The sequence below is a fragment of the Hetaerina americana genome, unplaced genomic scaffold (assembly GCF_022747635.1).
Source record: "Hetaerina americana unplaced genomic scaffold, ioHetAmer1.1.p SCAF_43, whole genome shotgun sequence".
Classification (NCBI taxonomy): domain Eukaryota; kingdom Metazoa; phylum Arthropoda; class Insecta; order Odonata; family Calopterygidae; genus Hetaerina; species Hetaerina americana.
Window position 1 is genome coordinate 1778755 of NW_027287019.1, and position 24374 is coordinate 1803128.

Here is a 24374-nt window from a genome sequence, read left to right on the forward strand (position 1 = left end):
TGTCTGTACACATTCATAAAGGTTTTACACGTGTAAAATGCATTTCCATTACTAATCAAAACTGCAGTGAGCAACATTGGTTGACCTTGTGGAGCCTGACCGTAAACTTCAAAGTCACGGTCGTATATGCATTTCTGCAGCCTTGAGATCGCGATTTGTTGTATGAAAAAACCTTACGATTCCCATAATTTTTTCCGAAAGTAAAAACTCGCAAAGATATTTCATTAAGACCGATGCTTAGTCAGCTACGACTGAATATTGGAATTGTGTGAAGTCGAAACCGCTATTATCTGGAAAAGATCCCAGGCTCTGTGAAACTCGCCAAGCCTTCAAATGGTTAAATGTTATCATCTAATGGGCACCACTGCCTAAGAGGAAGGCTTTTGTGTGATTGAGTTTTACTTTTAGCCTTTCCCGTTTTAATGGTTTCGTCCTACACGGTATTAGAAATTTGTTGTTTTTCATAATAAGCCGTCTAGAAACCTTTAAGGTTGTTCCAAATTTATGAGCATTAGTTCTGCATAAAATCTGGTACACCTAATATCTGAGTATTTCCCGTGATACCACATATTTAGCCTATTGCAATGGGGCCGTTTCGTTTTTTTGTTCTACTTCCGATCCAACTAGTTCCTATCGATTTCTCGGGTAGCTTCGTTTTCTGTAAATTGACCAATTTTCAGGCTAAGAATATGGCTCTGCCTACGTCTTCCTCACAACCCTTTTAGTTTTTTTTCGGGCCTTACTATACCAAATACCGGAAGCTCGACCTTCTCCCTACTGCCCAGACATCCAGTTCGGTATGGAACTTTATTTCCGCTCTGGGAAGCAGTGAAGGGAATATTGTCCTGATTTAATCTTAATTTATAATCTTGGATAATATTTTTCTATGCTTATTCACCGTATACTCTACCTTCCTAAATCTGGACAGTACAGACTGTGCATGGCCGACCATACCATGAACAATTATCATGATCCCACTAACAAAGCCGTACGAGTCGTAAGAAACATGCAACCCCTACTGCCATGTGAAGGATTTTTTGTTCACAAGGAGGGAAATTTTCTTATTGCGCATTTGGAACGGCTTAGGTCATGCCATTGTTAAACAGAAGAGTTAAGGGTTATATATTATCCCTAATTACTTAAGTTTTATGTTAACCCTTAGCCAACCTTGATGGCAGTGGGGTAATATCCTCCCCTGCCAACTGAGAGGTTCAGACTCCACTTAGAAGGGCATTCCTCCTCCTAGAGAGGCTTGGGTGTTTGTAATTGTCTTCAATGTAATATGCAGGTGTTAGGTGGAAGAAGGAAGTATAAAGTCTAAATCTCGCCATAATAAAGTCGTTGAATAAAATAATTACTGACAAATCTCAATATTGAAAGGTAAAAAGTCGCTATGTATCCATGCCCTTCTCCATGGGCTACATCCTTGATGTGGTGGAAGGGCTTACACATTCATATCACCCATAGACCTGTGTTGGAGGGAGCAATGATAATTGTATGTGGTACAGACACCCATGGCAGATAGGTCGAAGGATAGGAGGCAGAAAAAGTTAGTCAGTGCAAAAGAGGAGCAAATCAGTTAGAATGGGGACTTGGAATATTAGGATGACATTGAGGATAGGAAAATTAGAAAATATTAATTTGGAGATAAAGAGAGGATACATAAAAATACATTTGGGTTGTGTTTGGTGATACAGGAGACCAGGGATTATTGGAGCAATAATTATTGAGTAATATATATACAGTGGGGGAGAAGAGACCAAGTGAGGGGTGGCAGTGGGATGGAACAAAATGGTGGGACGAAGCTCAATAATTATAGAGCAAGCGAGTGGTAGAATATCAGCAGTAGAAAAAGAATTTGAATTGTCATTATTCAGGCTTACACACCAAATGGTACCCATATGGAAAAATAGCATTGGTTCATACAGTTTTCCAGGAGCAGATGCAGATAATAATTTAGTGCTCATTAAGTGTAATGCCAGATTCAAAGGGATTGACATGAGGAAATGGATTGTAGAAGCTTTAAGCGGAACAAAAAAAGGAAGGCCAGAAGTTGTTTGATAAAATTATGTGATGACAGGGAAACAGCTACCTCCAAAAAAAATGGGAGCTTGTCAATAAAAGGATATCGAAAGCAGAAAATGAACCTATAGGAACAATTAATTGTAGAAGGACAAGGAAACCATGGAATACCAGGAAGATGATTTGGAAGATAGATGAGAGAAGGAAATGGAAGACTTTAAAGAGAGAATTAAGTAGAAGGCATTACCAAGAGATAAATGATAACCTGAGGCTAGAACCAAATTACTTGATAGAAGACAGCATGAGAATGAGGAAATTGAACAGAATGCCAGTGAAATTGAGATACTGCACAGGATGGTAAAAGAATTATCAGACAGTAAGGAGGGAAAATGCCAAAGATAAAGGAGGAAAAATATTGAGCCAGGAAAGATTTAAGAGAGATGGAAGGAATTCATAGCAGATTTATATAGTAAGGATATTAGGACAGTTATTTTGAATGTACAGAATATGACAGAGATGGGTTTAACTAGGATGAGGCATAATTGATTGCAATATAGTAAGGACTTTGGACTCAAATATGGCTTAGGGGAGGAATAGCCTTACTACAGAATTACATTAGGGCTTCGGAAAATGGGGAAGGAGTTTTTTGAGTCAAGCCATAGCATTTATGAGTTGGGACTTTGGCCGGAAGGTTTCATGTGTTTGATGTCACTTCATATCCCGAAAATGATATGGGCAGCTGTATGTAAGGACTACAGAACAGTAATTTTGATTTTAAATGGCTGGGAAACTGGAAGAAATATGATATGCATTGAGATGGATGGCTATTAGGTTGTGGGTGGGAAAAAGGTAAAATGTACTGAAATAAAAACAAGCAAAGAAGTACTAGTCACTGCGGGGGGTGAGGGAAGTCTTTTGGGAGAAATTCAAAAGAGGCAGGAAAGGTAAATGGAAAGTATTTCACTTGACAATGGAATGCTGAAGACTGTGATAGAGAGGAGGACATAAGCAAGGAAGGTAGGGGAAGGAAAACATAGGCATGTTAGATAATATTAAAGGAGGAAGTATGCAGAATTGAAGAACAGCTGGGGGGTAGGGGAAGTATTGTAGTTTATGGTATCAAATCGTGTCTAGTTAGTTTAGACCAAGAAATAGGAGCATGTTAGCCAGTCATAAATAAATGATTATAATTATCTCTCTCATAAAGTCATTGTCTCTAATAATGTTAGTAATGTTTTTTCATTGCTTTTGTCGTACATTTAGGTGTACTCTTTTTAACAGTTTACTTTTTCCTCGCCCATTATGAATATAACCTCAAATCTCCAGAACCTCAAGGTATGGTAATGGAAAATGTTTTCATTTGGGAGCATAAAAGACATACCCTTCACGCCATTTGGTGTGGGCAAAGTCAAAACAGCCTCATTTTCAGACATCTCAGGGAACTAGATTCCTTACACTTAAGTTCTTCCATAGTGATCTTTCTTAGTATTTATCCCTGTTGCTTCCATTATCTACCTTTTCAGACAGCATGAAGGCTGGTAGCAGTCACAAAGAAATGAAAAAGAAGATAATGCAGGTCAGAAATTCTCACAATATGCAGAAGATAACAGTATGTGTTACAAATTTTTTAAAAAATTTGTAGTACCTTTTTGTCATGCACACTATTAAAGCAAAAAACAAATGATGACAATATGTCATCAAAGTAGTAGAAAAAATATCTATGATCTGGTAACACAGTTATCTTTGAGTTAAGGAAAAGGAAACCTACCGCTGAAATAAAAGGAAAGCTATCAAACTGTTAAACCAATTTTTTAATTGATATTTCTTATTTTGTGTATTTTTCTGTTGACATGCATGGGAAATTGTTTTTGTGTTATTTTGAAAAGATATTCAATCGTGTAATTTGCCACCACAATTTGAATGCCATGATTGCACAACAGAGGCCTAATGTCATGTAAACATTCCTTAATGCTGCAAAGAGGGAATCTGAAATTAAACAAATTAATTTTGGTACCAAAAGCACTAATGAATAGCATTTTTGTAACTTTATCGGTGACATTGTTTGGTGCCTGTATCACACTGGTTCCTCATACATTCTTGGGTACTGCCTTCAGCACTGAACAGGGCACCATACATATACACTATAATGCGGTGCGCTGCCCAAGACTTTGATACCTGCCCCATGGATTGCTCCTGCAGAGCTAAGTTTCTCTTCAAAACCACACTTGCCTCGATAAATAATGTCTTCTGCAGGTTCAGGCATAATGTTATGAAAGCTTTCCACATTGACACCTGAAGGAAACACATTCAACTGTTAAACTATAACATGTGAAAAGTATGTATGTTCATAATTCCTTCCGGTGAACAATAAAAACTAGGTCTAATTTTACATCATATTAACTCAGTCTTCATTTTGCATTTTTGGTAGAGCAATGAAAGTAACTTTGCATTTTTCCAAATAAATTTATGCATACACTTGGTTTTACCGTTCATAGTCAGTTCTAGCATAACCATCTCAATTTGAGACTGTTTAAATTATTTTAGGTTAACGGATTCCACATAGAGCTAGAAAGGATTGAAGAAATATACGGATGTTTGAGTATGCTGGAGTAAATATCTCCTCTCCCTAGCACCTTTTTACTGATGTCTATGAAGAAGTGGGTGTGCATGAGTCAAATGATGTGTTGGCTTCATTCCTCCCATCAACCTTTCCTCCCCTTTCAATGGAAATACAGAAGATAAGAGCATGAGTTGGGGGAGGCTTGTGTTCCCCGTGCCTCTCGTACTCCTGCCACTCATGGTGCAATATGTGAAGGCTGGAAAAGTGCCTGGTTATGTGTATAGAAGTTGATAACACCCCTCACCCCACTGACCATTTCCACAACCCATCCTATTTCTCAGGAGCTGAAAGAGAGATAGGAGGGGAAAGACAAGACCTTACCACAAGGTGGGCTGAAATGACATCTGACAGATAAAGATGTCTGGTTGCCAAGGTGGATGGCAGACAGTATGGCCACAACTATTTTGTGAACACATTCCAGGCTTTCACAACCAATAATTTAAAATGCTGTGGGCCAATTCCAAAGAAACTGCGGTAGATGCCGCAACAGTAACTTTTAACGGAGTCATCCGCTAATGTGCATTTCAATCCCAGGCAAGGCGAATGATTTTTACACTCTGAAATTGTTGCATTGAAATGCTGTGGGCTGTTTTTTCCACAGCTTATTTTATAAGATAAGCCCAACCAACTATAATAAAACACTGCCTTTTGTAAAATAGATATAAATATTCTACTGGGAGAAGCGATGTCCACATAACAAGAGCAGCAATATTCCTTATATGCAAGGAAAAGTTTTTTTTACCTTAGGACAAAAATTTGTATGGTAAAAGATAATGGGTAAGTGAACTCAAGGAATACAAGGGACTTTGAACATGGCCAATCAGCTATTTGAATGCACCAGAGGGGGCATGGGAGGGAAGCGCACACCGCAACCAATTAGCTGATGACTGAACAAAAGCATGTCACCATAATTGCTTACAAGAATTTTAGGATACTTCCAGGCACATTATGAAACAAGGACATTTCTAAGGACGTGGTCACCCGGTAGGAAAGCTTGTCAAAGGAATAAAAATGAGGCACCATGCGTTGAAGATCTGAGGGAGCATCAAGGTCCTGGGAAGAGACATTTGATACTAATTGTATGATTAAAAGGTGGGAACAAGAAGAAAATCCAAGGAAACCAGAAGGAGAGAGAGAGGAGACCAAGATACCATCACTCCCTATCCTCCCCCTCTCTAGATTGGTGGGAAAATACCAAGGGAGGTTGAAAAGCAGTTAAAGCAGTGGAAAGAAATTCCATTTATCCCCAGCAATGTATGTTTGTTTTGTGGATCAGGAGGAATTGTATTATCTATTCTTGCTGGTCATTTACTGTTCAGCAAATAAATGCTAAGTATACCTTAATAGTAGTGTGGCTCGTATTTTCAATTTTTAAGGTTTAAAGAATTTTATTTCCATTGTTCTGTTCAGTTGACTTGGTAATGGGTTGTATGAGTGCAGTATGTATTGCACCAAAGGCCAAGTTTGTTTTTCCCAGCCTTTTTTAAAAAGGAGTCGGGAAATATGTCTAAGATTACTCAGTCACCCAGAGAAACTCCCTAACCCCTCAGTGGTAAGGTACGTGGGTCGTTCAATTAGTCCTAAGGAAAAAATTAATATGGGTGGATTTTTTTATTATTTAACATTATCTCCAAATAGCTCGATAAATGTTTCTCAGCATTTCTCAAACTTTTTTAAGCTGTCCATAAAGTGGGATTTGACATGACCTCCTCGCTCTAGGTGAATTGTTTTCTGTAGAGCCATTTTTTTCAAGTTTGGAAATAAAAAAGTCACTAGGGGCTAAATCTGGAGAAAATGGTCAATGTTGACATAATTTGAACTATAATTCAATAATTTTTGCCATCAAATCTGTGCATGTGTGCACCCATTACTGTCACCCATACATTTTTTTCTTCGTTGAAAGGAATTTTTTCTTGATTTCTCTGCTAAATCGGTGAAATTATGACAAATAATACTCTCCATTTCTTGTGTATCCTTCTTACAAGTAATTTATGTAGATGATTCTGGATGAATCCCAAAAAACAGAGGCTATTACCTAGTCAGCAAATTTTGCCTTCTTCGGAGTCTTTAGAAACACTGTTCCTTTAGTTTCCACTGTTCTTCTATATCTGGAGTGTAATAGCATAGCCATTTTTCATCCAAAATTACGTACTGACCAATAAATTTATTAGGATTGTGATGGAAAAATACCTAACCAGTCTCTGATCCAATCTCACGATTCTGTTTACTCTCCACTGAGGAGAGCAAATGCAGCAGCCATCTTGCCGAGATTTTTTTCATACCCTTTCTTTCGTGCAAAATTTAAAACACTACTTTGTGATGTGCCTGTGGTCTCAACTATTTTGCAAATTTTGATTCGCTGATCAATGAAATTCATATCATGGATTTGCCAATCATGTTGGAGGAAGTCTATGCACATATTTTAATTTAATTAATAATTAAAAACATTATTTCCACTGAACATCCCAACTGATCTTCATCATTTTTTAATATCAGGCCACATTTAAGCTCATTTACCTTAATAAATGAAAAAGAAAAACTGTTCCAATCCACCACTTTATTTCAGGTACAACTAGTTTCGACGCTACGGCGTCATCCTCAGGTACCCAGGACGTCGTAGTTGTACCTGAAATAAAGTGGTGGATTGGAACAAAGTTTTTCTTTTTCATTTATTAAAATGAACTTCCACAAAGTTGAGGCTGAAACTATTGAGAGAGCTCATTTACCTTATTGTGAACACGAGCAGATGTGCCATGAACTTCATTCAACTTAGCTTTCATCTCTTATGGTGCTCAGCCTTTTAAAAAAGTATAGTTTACACTTTCAGGCTTCACTTCGTTGTAATTAATTGATGTCCATATTAAAAAAGTTTGTAATTTTCAACAGAATTTATTTTAGAGTGCAATGCGTTTGATGTCGATGTCGGTGAAACCTGATGATGCCACAAGTTGGTGAAATGCACATTCTAGTGTGAAATAAATACTGTGGCAAATTACATACTCTTTTAATATGGATTTCAAAAAGTAGATTAAAATCCCCATATGGAACACTTTTTTCCATTGTTCTAAATAAATGAGTTTGTAGCTTCAATTGACTATGAAAATGAAACCATATAGCCAAAACTTAAACAGTAGTCTAGTGAGATAAACCAGAGAGCTTACTAATAGCAAACTTTTTCTGATGCTACAAGAACCATCTCTTGAATTTTCTAAGGACTTATTGAAGGACCCACATACCATAGGGTTCTCCCGTTCTCCATTTATGGTGTCCAGAAAATCTGAACATACCATACATGATAGGCACATTGCACTAGGTTATTAAAAAATAAGTTGTTGCCCACCTTCATAGAACAAATCAACTCAGTAGTCACCAGACTTCTTTAAGTACTAACAAAGTAATATGATCAGTTGGATTAAAAAATAAAAGCTCCATTAAGGGTGAAAAAATATACATGAATCCCAACAGGATTTTCTCTGGAGTGTTGGCAAACATTTCCATAGTTTCATGATGATTAATAATCAAATTAAAAAAATACATTATGAGAATGACTGAATTCCCAAGGCTATTAGATACAATGTAATTTACATTAATTGCAATTAAACGTAAAAAGCAAATAGTTTTCAAATCAGGTACCCTACAAACATTTATAAGTTGATAACACTGTACAAACATATATATCCAACAGTCTTTTGGAGAAAACAATGATATATGTTGAAAATTCATGGTAAAACATAAATGCAATAGGTACTCCAATTTGCACTTTTACATCAATGATATCCTTCCACGATATCGTCACATGTCAAACACAATATGTATGTTAAAATATTTTCATAAACAAAGAGTATATACATAAAAAGCTGATGTGTAGAAAAAAAACATCAGTATCATAGCAGATATGATAAATATGCGTGAAATTTAAGAAAAAGAAGTACGATATTATATTAAGCACTCAAAAACAATGCCACAAAAGATTATTTTCACATGAAAAGCTACTGAATGATACAGCCACTTTTGTTCTTTTGATCTTTGTCAGTGTGCTTAATTGGGACTTCCTTCACTGGTGGCAATTCTTCCAACTTACTGGCAGCAGCCTGCAAAGTTTAATTTTAGTCAAAATCATATTTTGGTAACATGCTCAAAAGATAACAGATATTTATGAAGAAACATTGGCATCCAAGTTAAATTAATATACTATATTAATATGGATAAATGGTAGAGCCATGTTAAATGCCATATATACTCAACTGTTTCAGGCTTCACTTCGTGGAAGGAATTGGTATCATATTAAACAGTAAACAATCTTTTAAAATGAATTAATGTATGTACATGAACATGAAAAATGAGTACATTATATAATTAATTCCTTAGATTTTTAATATCAACTAAGAAAGGCCCAAGAATTTTCTGGATCATTTCAGAAGAGCATAGTACATTACCTACGAGGTAATAGAATTGAAATAAGAAGGCTGAAAGTTTAAACTACATTTACTTTTGGACTGACAGTGAGATATTCATTAATACTGATCACCATCATTATAGCCAGGCTGATTCTACATGTAAAACCCACTTACTCACTCACTTTGTAATTAGCCCTAAACAGAGACCATAGGCAAGATAGTGTTCATACCATGCACATTATTGTTACTGGTACATATTAATATGATGCATAAAAAACCCAATAATGTTTTTTAAATTATGCGATACAATTTTGCGCATGGAATTCAAGCAAAAATCCATGATCGCAAACCAATCTTAGGGGTCTACTTCATCTTTATCACTTTTTAAAATAAAACTCAAGCGTTTAATCCTGTAGGACATGGCATATGATAGTGTATTTGAAAGCTTGGAAGATAAGTTGTAATATGTATGTTTTGTAATGCCTGTGTGCGTGTATATGATAATATCAAAAGTTTTAACTCCATGGAATGAAAATACGAGATGTGTCTGAAACTGGAGCCCCAAGGAATGCTTTTACACAAGATCTGTCAACACTGATGTGTAGCTGGGTTCCCCTGATTCAAATCCGCACCAATCCAAGCCCACTGTAATGCTTGGTCTTGATTGGGTAGCTGTTCGCGATAGAACTCCTACTCGCTCCTCCAACCAGATGTGAGTTACGAGCAGTGACATGTTTTCTGAGTACCAAGAGCACTACCCCCATTGAGATTCAACGTCAGTTATATTAAGTCTATGGGCCACAATATATGAATGTCAAAAATGTAAGAAAAGTAGGTCAGAGAGTTCAAGGACGGACGTACAGACAGATCCATAACTAACAACATTTCGGTCAGCCTTTAGTTTCAGATGAAACTTTTGCGAACGTGGAGAAAGAAATGCTTGAAGATCGGCGTGTGATGGTTTGTGAGCTGTACCAATGGATGCCTGATATCAGTAAGACTACCATTAGAAAGATTTTGACAAAACATTTGCATTATGGCAAGGTGTGCCAATGTAATGCTCATCCCCCTGTCACCCATGCAATAGACATTCTCCTGGCCCACTTTGGATGGGAAATCATTACCCACCCCTCTTTACAGCCCAGTCTTAGCACCTGGTGATTTCCAGACTGACGATGAGTTGAAAGACAAGGTCGAGTGCTACCTATTCGATGTGGTGGGAGAATTCTATGATAAGGGTATAAGAAAAATGCCACAGCACCTGCAAATCTGCATTGATCGCATCAGTGATTTAATTGAAAAATAGCTGTTAGTCCAGCCTTCCCATCAATGTACAATTCATTGCCAATAAAGGTGTTTCAGTAGGTGAAAAAATGATTGGAGGACTTCTTTTATGGCCAAGACTCATAAATTATTATTAGTATTACTACTGAGAATAATCATGCTATGTGAAATCTAGCAACCTGCAAAAAGGTCCACAATTCATACCACTTTATTATCCTGCACTGCCTGTGATGGAACTTTGACAATTCATAATATCACAGAGGTTGGGTCTGAGGAGGGCATTTTCACTGGAATCACCAAGATTTCTATTCAGACTCATTGGGTAGCAGCTGACCACTACCCAATGGACTGTCATTTTCCCATGTTTAATTATGATAACCTATAATTCTATTAGACTAAGAGAGCAAGAACATTTTAGCAGTAATTCCAAGAACACAGAGATATAATTGATTGTGTTCGGGGAAACTGGCAATGAGACAGCCCAAACTGCACTGTGGGGGTCCATAGTTGAGGGAGTTGTTGGATAGGTAAGAAGGTGAAATTAAAACTCCATTCGGAGGCATAAAATTCAAGGTATCACTAGAGTACCATGAACTTTATAAAAACTACCAGAGCTAGTGGCTCAAAAATGTTCAAAACACATGTCTACAGCATTCCTGGGAATGGCAAGAAATGTACATTCCATCTAGGTCAAATGAAGTGTTCCTTTGAGGAATAACATAGGAGGATAGGCAGATAATATATAAAACTCTATATTAACTACTTAAGGCTGGTGGGGCTTAAGTTACTAACTACAAGGCTTGTTTTCACATGGAGCATAATTTTGCAGGGTGTGGAAACATGGTCGTTGAAGCAGGATGATAGGTGTAGATTGGAAGCTTCTGAAATGTAGCGGTGGAGAAGAATTGAGAAGGTAGAGTGGACAATTCCCTTTCCTCCCATGATGGGGGAGTAGAGGGGATTGCTGAGAAAAATTATAACAAGACAGAAAAAATGGATGCAAAGCATAGTGATTGGCAATGGAATGTTGAAGACTTAAGCTACTAGAGTTAGGAATGATGTTAGTTAAGAAGAGAGTTAAGTTGATAGAGGAGAGAATATTAGGTAAATGACTAAGGGGCAGGAATAGGGATGTTGGACAGAATGACGGCAGTATATGGAGAATGAAGTGGGGCTTGAATACAAAGTAGAATGTTGGGATTGTTTTGTTTGGAGAGAGAAGGGAATTGTCACAGTACTGCTCGGCAGTACCGTTACAATTACCTTGTCTTGGGGTAGAATTTCAGATTTTATAGAATTATAAGATACATAAGATACCCTATTTGAATGTATTTGTACACACTGTACAATCTTATTTTTTGAAAATGACACTCATTCTCTAAATGGGGTAAAATTTCATAATTTTTATCATAACAAAGATGGATGTTGAATTAATTACTGAGGACATATTTTCAACAACAAATTTACCATTAAATAATAATTAAATCTGATAGTGGCATGGATATTACCCATGAATATGATGCTTTTTATGTAATTTACATTCTCTTTCATGTCTTATGTGGGAGCGAACTGTACAGTATGTAGCTATTATTAGAATTCTGAAAGGAATCGAATCACACTTTTGGCATGTGGGAGTCATTTGGCAACAGATGGATTATTTGAGGGTGTTCATTGTTGGTAGAATCATGGTCATGACAAACCTTAAATATTCCATAACACCAAAATTCAATATCTGAATGTTAAAAGGCTTAATGAGAACATGGTGATATCAGGAAATTTCGGTGATCAACTACTTTTCCAAAAATATATTAATTTTTAAACTTTTCCCCGCCTCGGACAACTCACCATATTTCATGTATCCCTTAAGGATATGAAGAGGGATAAGACTAAAGCCTTGACAATTGAGAGGTTATGATATTAAAGCCACAAATAAGCTCCCAGTCTCCCTCTAATATTTATTAATTCCATCTAGCGAAACATAAAAAAACTGGTCCTCTGTTCTATGAAGCACCTGAAGATAAACGGGGCATTGGATTTTTGGCCAGTATGTGTAGGATCTCCAAGGAGGATTCATGGAAAACATCATAGGTCATGAGATTGACCCAGAAAAAAGTTAGGATGATCATCCAGGAGAGTATCCTGGGTGCGGTGCTTAAATCTGGACAAGCACGCGTTTCCTCAAATGAGGTTTCCTTGCCGGTTTTGCGAAATCTTCCCCAGACTTCTCCGAAGCATTATACTTAGCCACAATATCATTAACAGTTGATCAGGTGTACCAGAAGAATCAAACTATTTCAAAATATAATGCCCAGCGTGAACACTTTTGATAATTCCAAAGAAACTGCGGCTGATACCGCAACAGTAACTTCAGTAACTCAAAATTTCAGAATTTAAGAGGATGCCTCGTTAGCATACCTGGCTAAAGCACTCGACCGAATATTGAGGGATTTGGGTTCGAATCCCAGTCTAGGCGAATGATTTTTACACTCTGAAATTGTTGCATTGAAACTTTTGATAATAGCAGCTCTTCGATTGTACTCTGCACTTGTATGTAACATTTCGGCCATTTTGAGGTTGTGACTGTTTACTAGATGCCTATAGCTTTCAAGAACACCAATCGCGACCTCCAGTGGAACTTCAATATGGCAGGAAATTCAAATTGAAATTTGTCCGGATTAAATAGTGCACCCTGTACTCCCTCAGAATCAATTGCAAGGCAATTGAAATGATGAAGAAAGTCAGTAATTATAACTGAGAGGATGGAAACTCATCAGCAACAATATGTAAATGGATATTTCAATAAACAAATCAATCAGGGCTATTGGCCAATCTGAGCATGCCATTTGACATACATATAGACCATCAATTAAGAAATGCCACTTCAACCTTAAAATGCCTCCTATAGTGGAGGAAAAACTTGTGAGTCTAAGCTGACCAATGTAATCATACTTGAGATGGAAGATACCAATATTTGTGATCACCCTACATTTACTTAACCAAATCTGTAAAACAAATGCATACCGTAGCAGTCATTTCTCTCGTCTCAATGGGTTTGTAGGGAAATGCAGCAAATAATGCAGGACTCCATAAAGGACTTGGATCTGGTAACTTCATTTCATCAGGAGTCACAAGACCAAAATTTGCCTCTGCCTCTAATTTAGGTGTGGCATCTGGCACTTTCTGGTGATATCTGAAAGCAAAATACATATGGTAAAGAAATACTACACCAACACAAGTATTGCTACACTCTCATCTTCATCTCTCAATATGCACTGAAACGTCATTTTCTTGCTACCTCATTCGCTTCAAGATGTTTTAAAAAAATGATGGTATATTGGCACAAGATAATAATAATGATATATTATTAATTTTGATAAATGATACCACCATATTAAATGTTGTTAAGACATAGAATAAGATGGGTGCAAAAGGATCCTGATCCTAATTCAACGTGAGTTGTGCCCAGTTTATAGCCCTACAGTAATGAGTGAAGGAAAGGTTAGGTAGAGGTGTTGAGACTCCACAAATGGCTGCAAAATGTGTATAACAATGAGTGGAGTGGCGGGCCCGGTATCTAGAGAAATGGAATCATTCAACAAACAGACCAAGAACTTTGATTGACGATTGGTGCTCTGGCTGATAAATTTCCTCTAGCTGGATGCACCAATATTTACACAATTGTTACGGAAAAGCTTGGATATCCCAAGTCGTATGCAAGGTGGGTACTGAATATGCTCATCGGCTGACACAAAGAGCAAAGAATGTTGGGTGGATGAGTGTTTTTGCACCACTCTCTCTGGTCCTTACCTTGCATCTAGTGACTATTTCTTCTTCTTGTTTTTGAATAAGTGGCTTGGTGGACAACTATTTGAAGACAATGAGGAAACCAAGACTGTGATTGTCAACTGGTTATATTCCCAAGTGGCTAGCTTTTCTGCTGAGGGATTAAAGAAGCCAGTGCAATTTATGAAAAGTGGTTTGACGTGAACGTCGATTCCGTATAGAAGTGAAGTATGTTGGTAGGAAACTAAAGCCATCAATAACAAACTTTTTCTAATCATTCTTTTATAACCAAACCTACTTCAACTTGTTTGGTCTTCTTCTGTGCTACTGCTGTCGATTTTGCTTTGCAAGGATTTTTGAGATGATGACTGCAGAAGTTGCCAGGACTCATTGTCATTATAGTGCCCATCATAAAAGTCAAGATAAATAATTGAGGTTTTCTTTTGTTGCATTCCTGAATTGTGCTTTTACCATAATGGCATCACTTAAACTTTTGGAAAAGCATTAATTGAAGCCTTGCTCTTGAGATATTTGCAATGAAAGAGAGCCTAAAATGATGAAAGCTAAAAGAGGGATTGTTCATGTATAACCTTACTGTTGGATAAGGTAATATGAATTGAGGGTTATATCACCCAAATGAAGTAGATATAGATTACAGAAATGAATTTCCAACATGAATGTACAGAAGAAAAACTAAATGAAAATTCTGTTAAAAATTTAACTTTATATGGAAAGTAAACAACTTGACAAGATTGAGGAATGAATGGTTGGTTGAGGATGGAAGGTATTGATTGGCAGAATCTCCTGTGAGGGATAGAGGGATTGTTCATGTATAACCTTACTGTTGGATAAGGTAATATGAATTGAGGGTTATATCACCCAAATGAAGTAGATATAGATTACAGAAATGAATTTCCAACATGAACGTACAGAAGAAAAACTAAATGAAAATTCTGTTAAAAATTTAACTTTATATGGAAAGTAAACAACTTGACAAGATTGAGGAATGAATGGTTGGTTGAGGATGGAAGGTATTGATTGGCAGACTCTCCTGTGGGCAGTGCAGACTAAGACATCCATCAAGTGCAACTTGGGAGAATAAGTCAAGCTCTTTGACTCCTCCCACACTGAACTGCCATAGGATTTCAGAGTAATGTTCAAATGAAGAAATCTGTTAAATGGACACTTAATGAACAATTCTGAAAATATTGGTCTCATTGATTTTCATTTCCTTTCATCTTTTGAAGTCTAATCGATGTATCATAGAGTAGTGTGATGCATACCTTGCTTCATACACCCAAGATGTTGCATGATATCCCTTATAAAGTGATGCAAGCAATGTAGCCTACAATTTCATCAGTGACACTTAATTTATTAAATTCCTGGGAAAGTATGAGACTCAATGTTTAATTTAAATAGCAACATTAGTGTTTCAGTTTTGGTAATTTTATAAACATAAATGTAAATTCATTAAGCTTAAATCGTCAACACCAGAAAAACAACAGGTAATAATAGACCTGATGCCAAATCAGCAAAGGTTTTACAATCCCCTACTGAACAGATGAAAGCAAAGAACCATAGGCAATTGCACTTGGTGGTAATGGTGCAGCATTTGTGGTGATGGTGGGAAGGCAATGATGAGGGAGTTACTTCCCTTTTGGGAGGGAGTGGTTCGGGAAAAATTAGCACATTCTAAATTGACAATACTGCACATTGCTGTTACATCATCCCAATAAATTACAGAAAATAAAAATCATAAATGAAAATAACAGTATTTCAAATTATGTCCATTAACCGAAATAAGGCTACATTGGAATGTTAAAAAATTACTACTAGATTATTGACCAAATAACATAACAAACGCAATTACAAAAACAAACCGAAATAAGACATTTTTCATAATCTAACATGTACTCACATTAAGCCATTTTCTCGTTCACATTTATTCATTGACAATTCAACAACAGATGCCAATTTTCTGAAGAAAAGATGTGATTCAGGCTTAATTTTGGAATCAGGGCTTTTTATCTTTCCATATTGTTTACACCATTCTAAAGCCTGCTTGTGGTCTGAGGGAATAAAAATTTATTATAATTATATTTAAAACTAGAAAAACAATAAAATAGGCACATATCATGCACGAAATACGTAAACACCACTAGTGTCCATTAAAGCTCTGTGTATTTAAGGAATTGGTACGTCGTCATCAACATATGGTGACTTCATATTAATTATAATAATCATTAAATGCTAAGCAAAAGAATATTAAACAAATTGTACTTCCTCACAAGAAAATACTTACATGTCCTACTTTCATGCAAAGCACGTATGGCTTCACCACACTTATCCTGGGACAGTAGTGTCTCTCCGAAAAAGCAGTAAGCCTAAGAGCCAGAAAATAAAAATTGGTCCATAATATCTATTATAGTTCTACCCATAGGTTAGACTTAGTCTGAGGAGAAATGCAATCTCTTGGGTCTTATCAATTAACTAAGAAGTATCTTAATACAGGGTGGGGCATAATGGCCACCTTGGTTTTAAAAAATCACTGAAGAGTGAGCAGGTAAATTAGCGAAGTGGTAGCGGTGACATTAGCTGGGGGAAACAAGACCATTTTTAGTAGTCACCATGCAGAGGTCAGATGAACATCGAGGCTTTGTCGTAGAAACATTCTTTAAGAACAATTATAGTGTGGTGGTGACGCAAGCTTTGGTGTAGCAATGAAGCTCATTTTCACCTTTCCGGCTCATTAAATAAACACAATTTTTGTTACTATGCTACTGACAACTCTTAAAAACTTCACCCAAGACCTCTTCATAGCCCTTAAGTGACATTTTGGGGCGCTATGTCCTCCAAGGGCATTATCGGGCCTTACTTTTTTCAATCTCGAGGTTCGACTATTACTGTGAACTCTGTGTGCTATTGTGAGATGCTGGAGAACTTCTTACTCCCCAAAATGGTAGAGCATGGCGAGGAATATAACACAAAAGCCTTTTGGTTTCAACAGGATAGTGCCATGGCTCATACCGCCCATCATTTACACCAAATACTGCAAAAACAATTTCCCGGCCGCCTGATCTCCTTACGAGGGGATATTCCATGTCACCCTAGCTCCCTGGATTTGAGCCCATGCAATTTTTTTCTTTGGGGATATCTCAAAGCCGAGGTTCACAAAGTTCAATCAAGGACCTTGGAAGCTCTTAAGGAGGCAATTACAGATGTCATTGCTGGAATAATGTCAGATATGTTGAGAAGAGTTTTTGAAAACTTTTTTGAATAACTGAACATATATATCGCTAACCAAGGTCGTCACCTGGATGAAATAATTTTCAAAACCTGATGAAAAAAATGGCATTGGATATAGTTTTTAAAAATAAAAACATTTTTTAATTATATCGGTTGGTTTTTTGCAATTCACCCATCAAATCAGGGAGTCCATTCTGCCCCACCCTGTATTTTAATCATCCATATTAGCAAGTGCAAATGCATCAAACAATACATATGATATGTTGAAACCAAACATTTATTAACGGTAGACATGTTTATTTCTCAACAACTGGATTTGGGATGGCAAACTGAGATCAAAAGTTTTTGACTTTCCAACAAGGCCCTAAGTATTCTTAAATACTCCCCTACACCTAAGATGAAAGCCTTGACTGAACTGTCATGTCAGCTGTCATGCTGCTCTTAAAAAAGTGTACTGAAAAACAGGTGCAATTAAGATAGCAAGGTATTCCCATGCCTAAGATGATATCATACCATAACCCAAGCATAGAAAAATCAATTACCTATGAGTATGACACACCAACTAACTGCCTTTACTGAGACAGTAATTGGACCTGAAAACTCCAAGTAAATTAGTCCGCAATTAATAGAATACTGGAACTGGGATACTATTATCCATAGGACTAGCAATAGGTCCAACAAACTTATAATAATAGGACTATTTCTTTAAATATCTCAAATCAAGAAATACTAATACCAAAAACAACAATATTCAGTCAATAGATTAATAGATAAGCTCATATTTCTCTACCAAATAATAAATAAAATATTAATTATTGCAATATTGTTAATTTCCTTTGTAGTTTAAAAGAATGATTGAATGAAAGCAATTCAATAGGACTGCAAAATAGGGCTAAAAAAGGAGTAATGTATTATAGAACAGGGTATACAAAGTTCTTAGTAAAAAAAATTGGACTAAATAGGCTAGACTTTATACAGGAAGATATTTTATTGGACTATATTAAATATTTACTCATGACTTAGCACTAATAAAACAAAGAAAAATATCACTAAAATACTCACAAAGGAAAGATAAATCAATGATTTAAGCTTCAAGTAAGTCTTCCATTGAACTGCTTCTTTTATATCCTGAAGGGAATTGAAAGCTAACAAAAACCTTTTGGAAGTCTCATTGGCAATGCCAGCAATAATTGTTGGATTATGCTTCAATTCCATAGCTCGTGCAACAGTCACTGAAAAATTAGAAATTTGACACTTTAGCAGTCCTGGAAAGGGTGAGTTCATAGATATATGTACATATACTGAAAAGGTAATTCAATCACAGAAAAAAGAAATATTTAATTTGGAAAAACAATATAGCCAGTTAACTTGATTGGCACTGAGTTTGTTTTAGGAGGTAGGTAAAAAGAAGGTGACAAGTTAGAGAAATAACAATGGTGAATTAAGGAAACAGTGAGCCTCGTGTAACTCAATCACACACAAACAATGAAAAAATAAATAAAAGGAAACAGACTCACAACCATCCGATCAATCGGCTGTGTTAAGGAATAAAAATGATTCTTGTGAATCGCATTCACTCACACACTTGGGGTTTGCAAGGATTTTTCCTATGCCATGGACAGATCAATCTCAAACAGTAATGAAAAAAAGGATACAAGTTCACAGTCAGTCACTCATTCACTCGGGTGTGTTCGGAAACGGTGACTTTTGTGATCACACTTTCGGTCAATGGCATACAAGAAATCATTGTGAACCCTGAGCATGAGAGTGTGATTCACGATGGTCAAATAAATCCAAATATTGAGTGACTGAGTGTAAACGCGTGTCCATTCTTTTTCATAATTCTGTATTTCCCAGTGTGATTGAAGGGTCTCTAGCATAGGAGAAATCCTTGCTAACTCTGAATGTATGAGTAAGTGTGATTCACAAAGGTCGGTGCTCCTTAACACACCCGAGTGATTGAGTGAGAATGTGAGTCCATCTTTTGTTATTTTCATAATTTTGTATTCTTCGTGATTGACATTCTTCGTCATAGGAGACTTCCTTATAACCCATGAGTGTGTGTAAATGTGATTTACGAGAGTAATTGTTATATCATTACACACCCAAATAATTGAGTGGTTGTGAGTTTGTTACCGTTTATTTATTTTTGCATAGTTTCAGCGTGATTGAAGTACACGAAAGTCACTGTTTCCTAAACATACTGATGTGATTAAGTATGCGATTTTCAATTTTTCTCCAACTTGTCGACTTGTTTTTACCAAAACCCCTAAAACAAACTCGGGGCCAATCAAGTTTACGGTCTCAACTATTTTGTTTTTCCATCATTTCACAGCTGTAGGTACATTCGTTTCATGTTTACAAATGTTTCATTTACCTTCTTGAGCTTCAGCTATACTCTGATGAACATATGCTTTAAGTATTCTAGGATCAAGGTCACTTCCTGCCATTGGCTTTTCAATTAAACGTGGAAGATAGAAATCTTCAACAAACTTAAAAATTGAGGCGGCCAGCTTTAATTCCAAGTGGACTTCTTTACACTGATCTAGGGAAACACTATGCAAAAGTACTTATATGAGTAACAATTGAAAAATCAAAAAGTTCTTAACACTACATAAGTGTGAGACTTACTTGTCACCAGCAGCCACCATTGATGCATGCTTCATGTGCCAAATAGCCACATTGATACTCATGCTGGCTGCTTCGTAAAAAGCATCGTGGACTGACCTGAAAATAAACTATGTAGATACAGCACCGAAGAAACCCGACCAAATATTGTTTTATTTGCTAGCGATTGACTAATACTTACTGTGGGACATTTCCAAGAAGTGTATGAGTCCATTTGAAAATGAAACAATGCCGAAGTTTACTAGGTTCATGGGTTTTCTCCCCTTTCTCATCAATGGTGAACAGGAAACCTCTCAGCAGTGATAAATAATTTTTTAGCAATTCTTCAACATCAGAGCTAGGTTGGTGAGGGTCCACTATTATATTCAACAATTTTTGGCGTGAGTCCTTTAAAGCCCTGAAAAAGAAACGATTACAGCCTTGAGTAACTAGGGTTTAGAATATACTTGAGTAGTTTCAGGTGTGATGTGGTGGAATTCGAACACAATAAGGAAAAGATTGTAACAATTTTTATAAGTATCTAGAGGAAAATTATTACTATCTTTTCATTATTATACTAACTCTGCAAAATACATTTACTTCTAATCATTGACCACATATGACTCTTATGAAGCAATGCTAGAATAGCAGGTCATACAATTTAAGTTAAATGAAATATTTTTTACATAATTAATAACAAGAGAAACCTGCAAGGCCTCTTAAAAATATGACTATGTATTAAGTAGAGCAAAACATTAGTAATGATTTGTTTATTGATAAATACAAGGATATTATAATTCATACAATATTTTGGTTACTCGGCAAAGTTAAGAAATTGTCTGCATAAGAAAATGAAATGCATATCTGTGATTGAACAGGGCTGTCTTTTATTTCAACATTTAGAAAACATCAGGGACAAAAATGTTTACACAATATGATATAGAATGGTACTTACAAGCATAAAAAACCCTTTTAAGGACATCATAGGAAAAAATTAAATGAAATATAAAAAAATCAAACTGCATAGATCATCCAAATATTTTCTACTTTCCCAAATTTTTATTATCATGAGCTTATAAGATAAGCATATAGAAAAAGGCTATTCAACATCTATAGACCAAATGGTGATGATATAATTTGCAAAAATGAAAAGTAAATTTGCGACATTACCTAGACACAAAATGGTATGCATATATTTTCCAGAAGACATTAACATCACTGAATATATGCATTTATGTATGGAGTACATAAAATATTTACTATTAATTTCATGAAGCTTTAAGAAGTGACATACAGGGAACTCGATATTAATTTAGTCCAAAAACTGCATAACAACAATAACATTGGACAAATGACAAAGAAAGACAAATGATATTATTATACATATACTTTAAGGATAATAAACAACAGTACAAAAAAAATTAACTTTGATTTACATAAATGAGGACAAAATGAAGGGTAAGAAGGAGGCAGTCTGAAGAAACTTAGAAGGGAGAAAAAGCACGGAAGGAATGGACAGCAGAAGGAGTTTGGAATGGATTGAAATCAGGGAGGCATTTCATAATTGCATTACAGGTTGCTGGAAGTGTACAGTTTAATGAGAATTTCATGATTTAAAGATGAGGGATGACATGATGAAAGAGGTAATTCAACCACGTCAAAAACAAAGGTATTCAAAGAGGGGAAAAAGGAAAGAAGTTTTGATGATGTATAATTTTCATTGCCGTTTTTTATGAAAAACCTTATCATTCATAGCACAGTGATCAGGAAAGGAGGACATGCTGAAGGTCTGATATAATCATGAGCAAAGTTACTGAAGTGTTCATGATGGCGGTGAATGATTAAAAAAGAAAGAAATCAATCGGTGCTCAAGTAGTTTGAGAGAAATAGGTGGAGCAGTGGGTCAAATTCGGGAGCAGTATTCAAGGACAGGAGAAACACACCCAAAGAAAAGAGTGCGGAGATCTAGCAAGCTAGATACATCACAGTACCAATAAATTTGGCCCACTGATGAAATAGCTTTATAAGAAATACTATTGACATGCTCATATGAGAGAGGCTTAGTGTTGAAGATGACACGTAGGTCTTTCTGAGTTGTGACTGTTGGAATTACCAGATTATAAATTTTATAATCATATGCATGAAGTACTTTATGGCAGACAACTACATTCGTTTTGGCAGGATTTATTTAGGCACTAACGATCGGACTACTTGGATGGTGCATTGAGGGCATTCTGCCAGCTAGTGGTGTCATAGGTGGATTACAAGTATATATGTACTTGGTGCTGTGAAATTCATAAGCAACAATGGACGAGTTCCTTGGAGAAGAAGTATATGACCTGGAGAAATGTGAATGCAAGGGTTATGACAAGTGACCAGGTATCTAAGTTCACCAAATGATACTGGGCAACTATCAAATGATCAGAGAGATAGTAGAGGCTATGGGCATATTGAAATAATGCATTTGTTACATATAGACGGGAGAAATGGACATGCATAAGCTATCCACTCAATGGGTACTCCATATCTTCACTTTGGGCCAAAAACCTATTCAAATGAACATTTCCTAGGCCCTGATGAAGTCGGCCTGATCGGTTTGAGTGAAGGGAATCAGAACAATCAAAACAGTGGATTGTTAAGGGTGAATTTCTCCCATTAGAGGCAATGATGGTTCTATTAACCAGGAAGGTGATGGTGACTGTTTTTGGGAGTCATCAAATCGTGCTCACAGATTATCTTCAAAAAGCTACAACAATAACAGGAGAGTATTGCACATTATTACTTGACATGCTGTAGACAGAAAGTGCAAAAAATGACCACATATGAAGAAGGTTCTTTTCCATCAAGACAATACACCTGCTCACACTTAGGTGGTCGCCATGCCTAAACTCAATCTGAATTAGTTGGCCACTCCTTGTATTTGCCATTTCTGGCAACAACAATCAACAGCAACTTTTTCCTGCAGTGGCCAACTTCCTAGCCTTGAAGTTTCTCTTGGAAGATTTTCAATGGACGAGGAGGATATCGCATATGTAAATGGCTATTTACAGAGAAATACCAGGTGTACAAGTATGCAATGCGGATTTTAGACAGCAGATGGTGCACCAATGAAGTTTGTCATATTGAGATTTGAAACTTATGCCATCAACAAGTGTCAGATGCGGATGGTACACCAATAGAGTTTGTCGTTCAGTCTTTCAATGGAATGACTACAATTTAAACTAAATAGTTTTCAAACGATAAAAACCTTTCATCCTAGGCAAAAGTCACAAGTTAGTTAGGAATTACTAAATAAGAAAATACTATATTTCAAGAATCATGTGGTGATCATGCACTCTAAATTTTATTCGGAACTGATTGTGAATGATCTACATGCATCAATGCACACATCTTGTCTCATGTACGGATATGCTGTCAAAGAGACACTAATTTACCGACAGACTTCGGTTCATATTAGGTGAATAAGCATTGGATCGACGATTATTAATGAATTTTCAACACCTCACGAGAATGACCATCAAACCGATTGAAGTAATCACTGGCTCTTGTACCTCCTGGCAGGTATAAAAACCTATAACTTCCGAGCAATATAAGGATGAATAACCGATTTACTACCATCAAAAAATTGACACAATAATTCACTCTCTTCTCAATCAACGGGGAATATCCGGGGTAAGAAACTCATACGAACTTGTAATTAAAGATTAGATAGCACTTCTGTCATATACTGTGCGGTCTCGGTGCATTTATTTGTAAAACGGTTAGTTACAAAAAACCAGTTAAATAACTTAGAAATTCATCATCATAAATAAACAATATCCGAAAAAACAATTTATCAGGGAAATATATAACACCTTTTGGCAATAAAATGCATAAAAAGGTGCCATCCAAATGTCAAACATTCATTATTAAACCACTTACACGCATAATGCCGTGACATCAGGGCCATAACCTCCAGTGACGGTAAAGTTATTTGCTGTAGTTGCTTTGAAGGGATTTCGATGGAACCAATGAGACATATTATGATCCTTCTTGATAGCAGAAAACAAATAATCTGATACCAGTCAATTCACACAGTTTCAGTATTTACGATGTCACTCGCCGTTCGCATTTCTGAGGACGGTGGTTCAATTATTTGATATAAACTCAGCAAATTAATAGACGTAAGCACAAATGCGCCTGACAGTGGATTTTCCACTAAAATATGTAATGTTTATTACAAAAAACTATAACACCCGAATGCCCCAAAGTGATGCGATTTTACCACACACACAAATATTCAAATCATGTGCCATACGGCTTCATGGCCTCTGAATTTCCTGTCCATGGCTCATTTGATTGTTTCTTTATTAAATGGAGCAATCGAAGTGCTTTTAAAAGGTGATATTTGGTCTTGGATGATCGCTGATTACATT

The 24374-nt window shown here is 36.3% G+C and overlaps 1 protein-coding gene across 1 annotated transcript; it reads right to left on the reverse strand.

The window, feature by feature from the left end:
- Nucleotides 1-4380: 4380 nt before the first annotated feature.
- On the reverse strand, nucleotides 4381-24180 carry LOC139692878 (BRO1 domain-containing protein BROX-like). The gene is made up of 9 exons (XM_071591190.1): nucleotides 23881-24180; nucleotides 20162-20377; nucleotides 19984-20079; nucleotides 19730-19908; nucleotides 18415-18584; nucleotides 16409-16490; nucleotides 16025-16175; nucleotides 13345-13513; nucleotides 4381-8733 (listed from the first exon to the last, which is right to left on the reverse strand). The coding sequence occupies exons 1-9, from the start codon at nucleotides 23976-23978 to the stop codon at nucleotides 8632-8634; spliced, it is 1263 nt and encodes a 420-aa protein (XP_071447291.1). The 5' UTR covers nucleotides 23979-24180; the 3' UTR covers nucleotides 4381-8631.
- Nucleotides 24181-24374: the final 194 nt, after the last annotated feature.

What these genes read in the sequence shown, in the direction of transcription:
- LOC139692878 (XM_071591190.1), bottom strand. Translation starts at nt 23,978, where the DNA reads ATGTCTCATTGGTTCCATCGAAATCCCTTCAAAGCAACTACAGCAAAT. An exon ending in ATGGTGGCTGCTGGTGACAA is followed by an intron (nt 19,909 to 19,983) that starts GTAAGTCTCACA and finishes ACTTTTGCATAG; the next exon opens with TGTTTCCCTAGATCAGTGTA. An exon ending in CATTGATTTATCTTTCCTTT is followed by an intron (nt 16,491 to 18,414) that starts GTGAGTATTTTA and finishes TCTGGCTCTTAG; the next exon opens with GCTTACTGCTTTTTCGGAGA.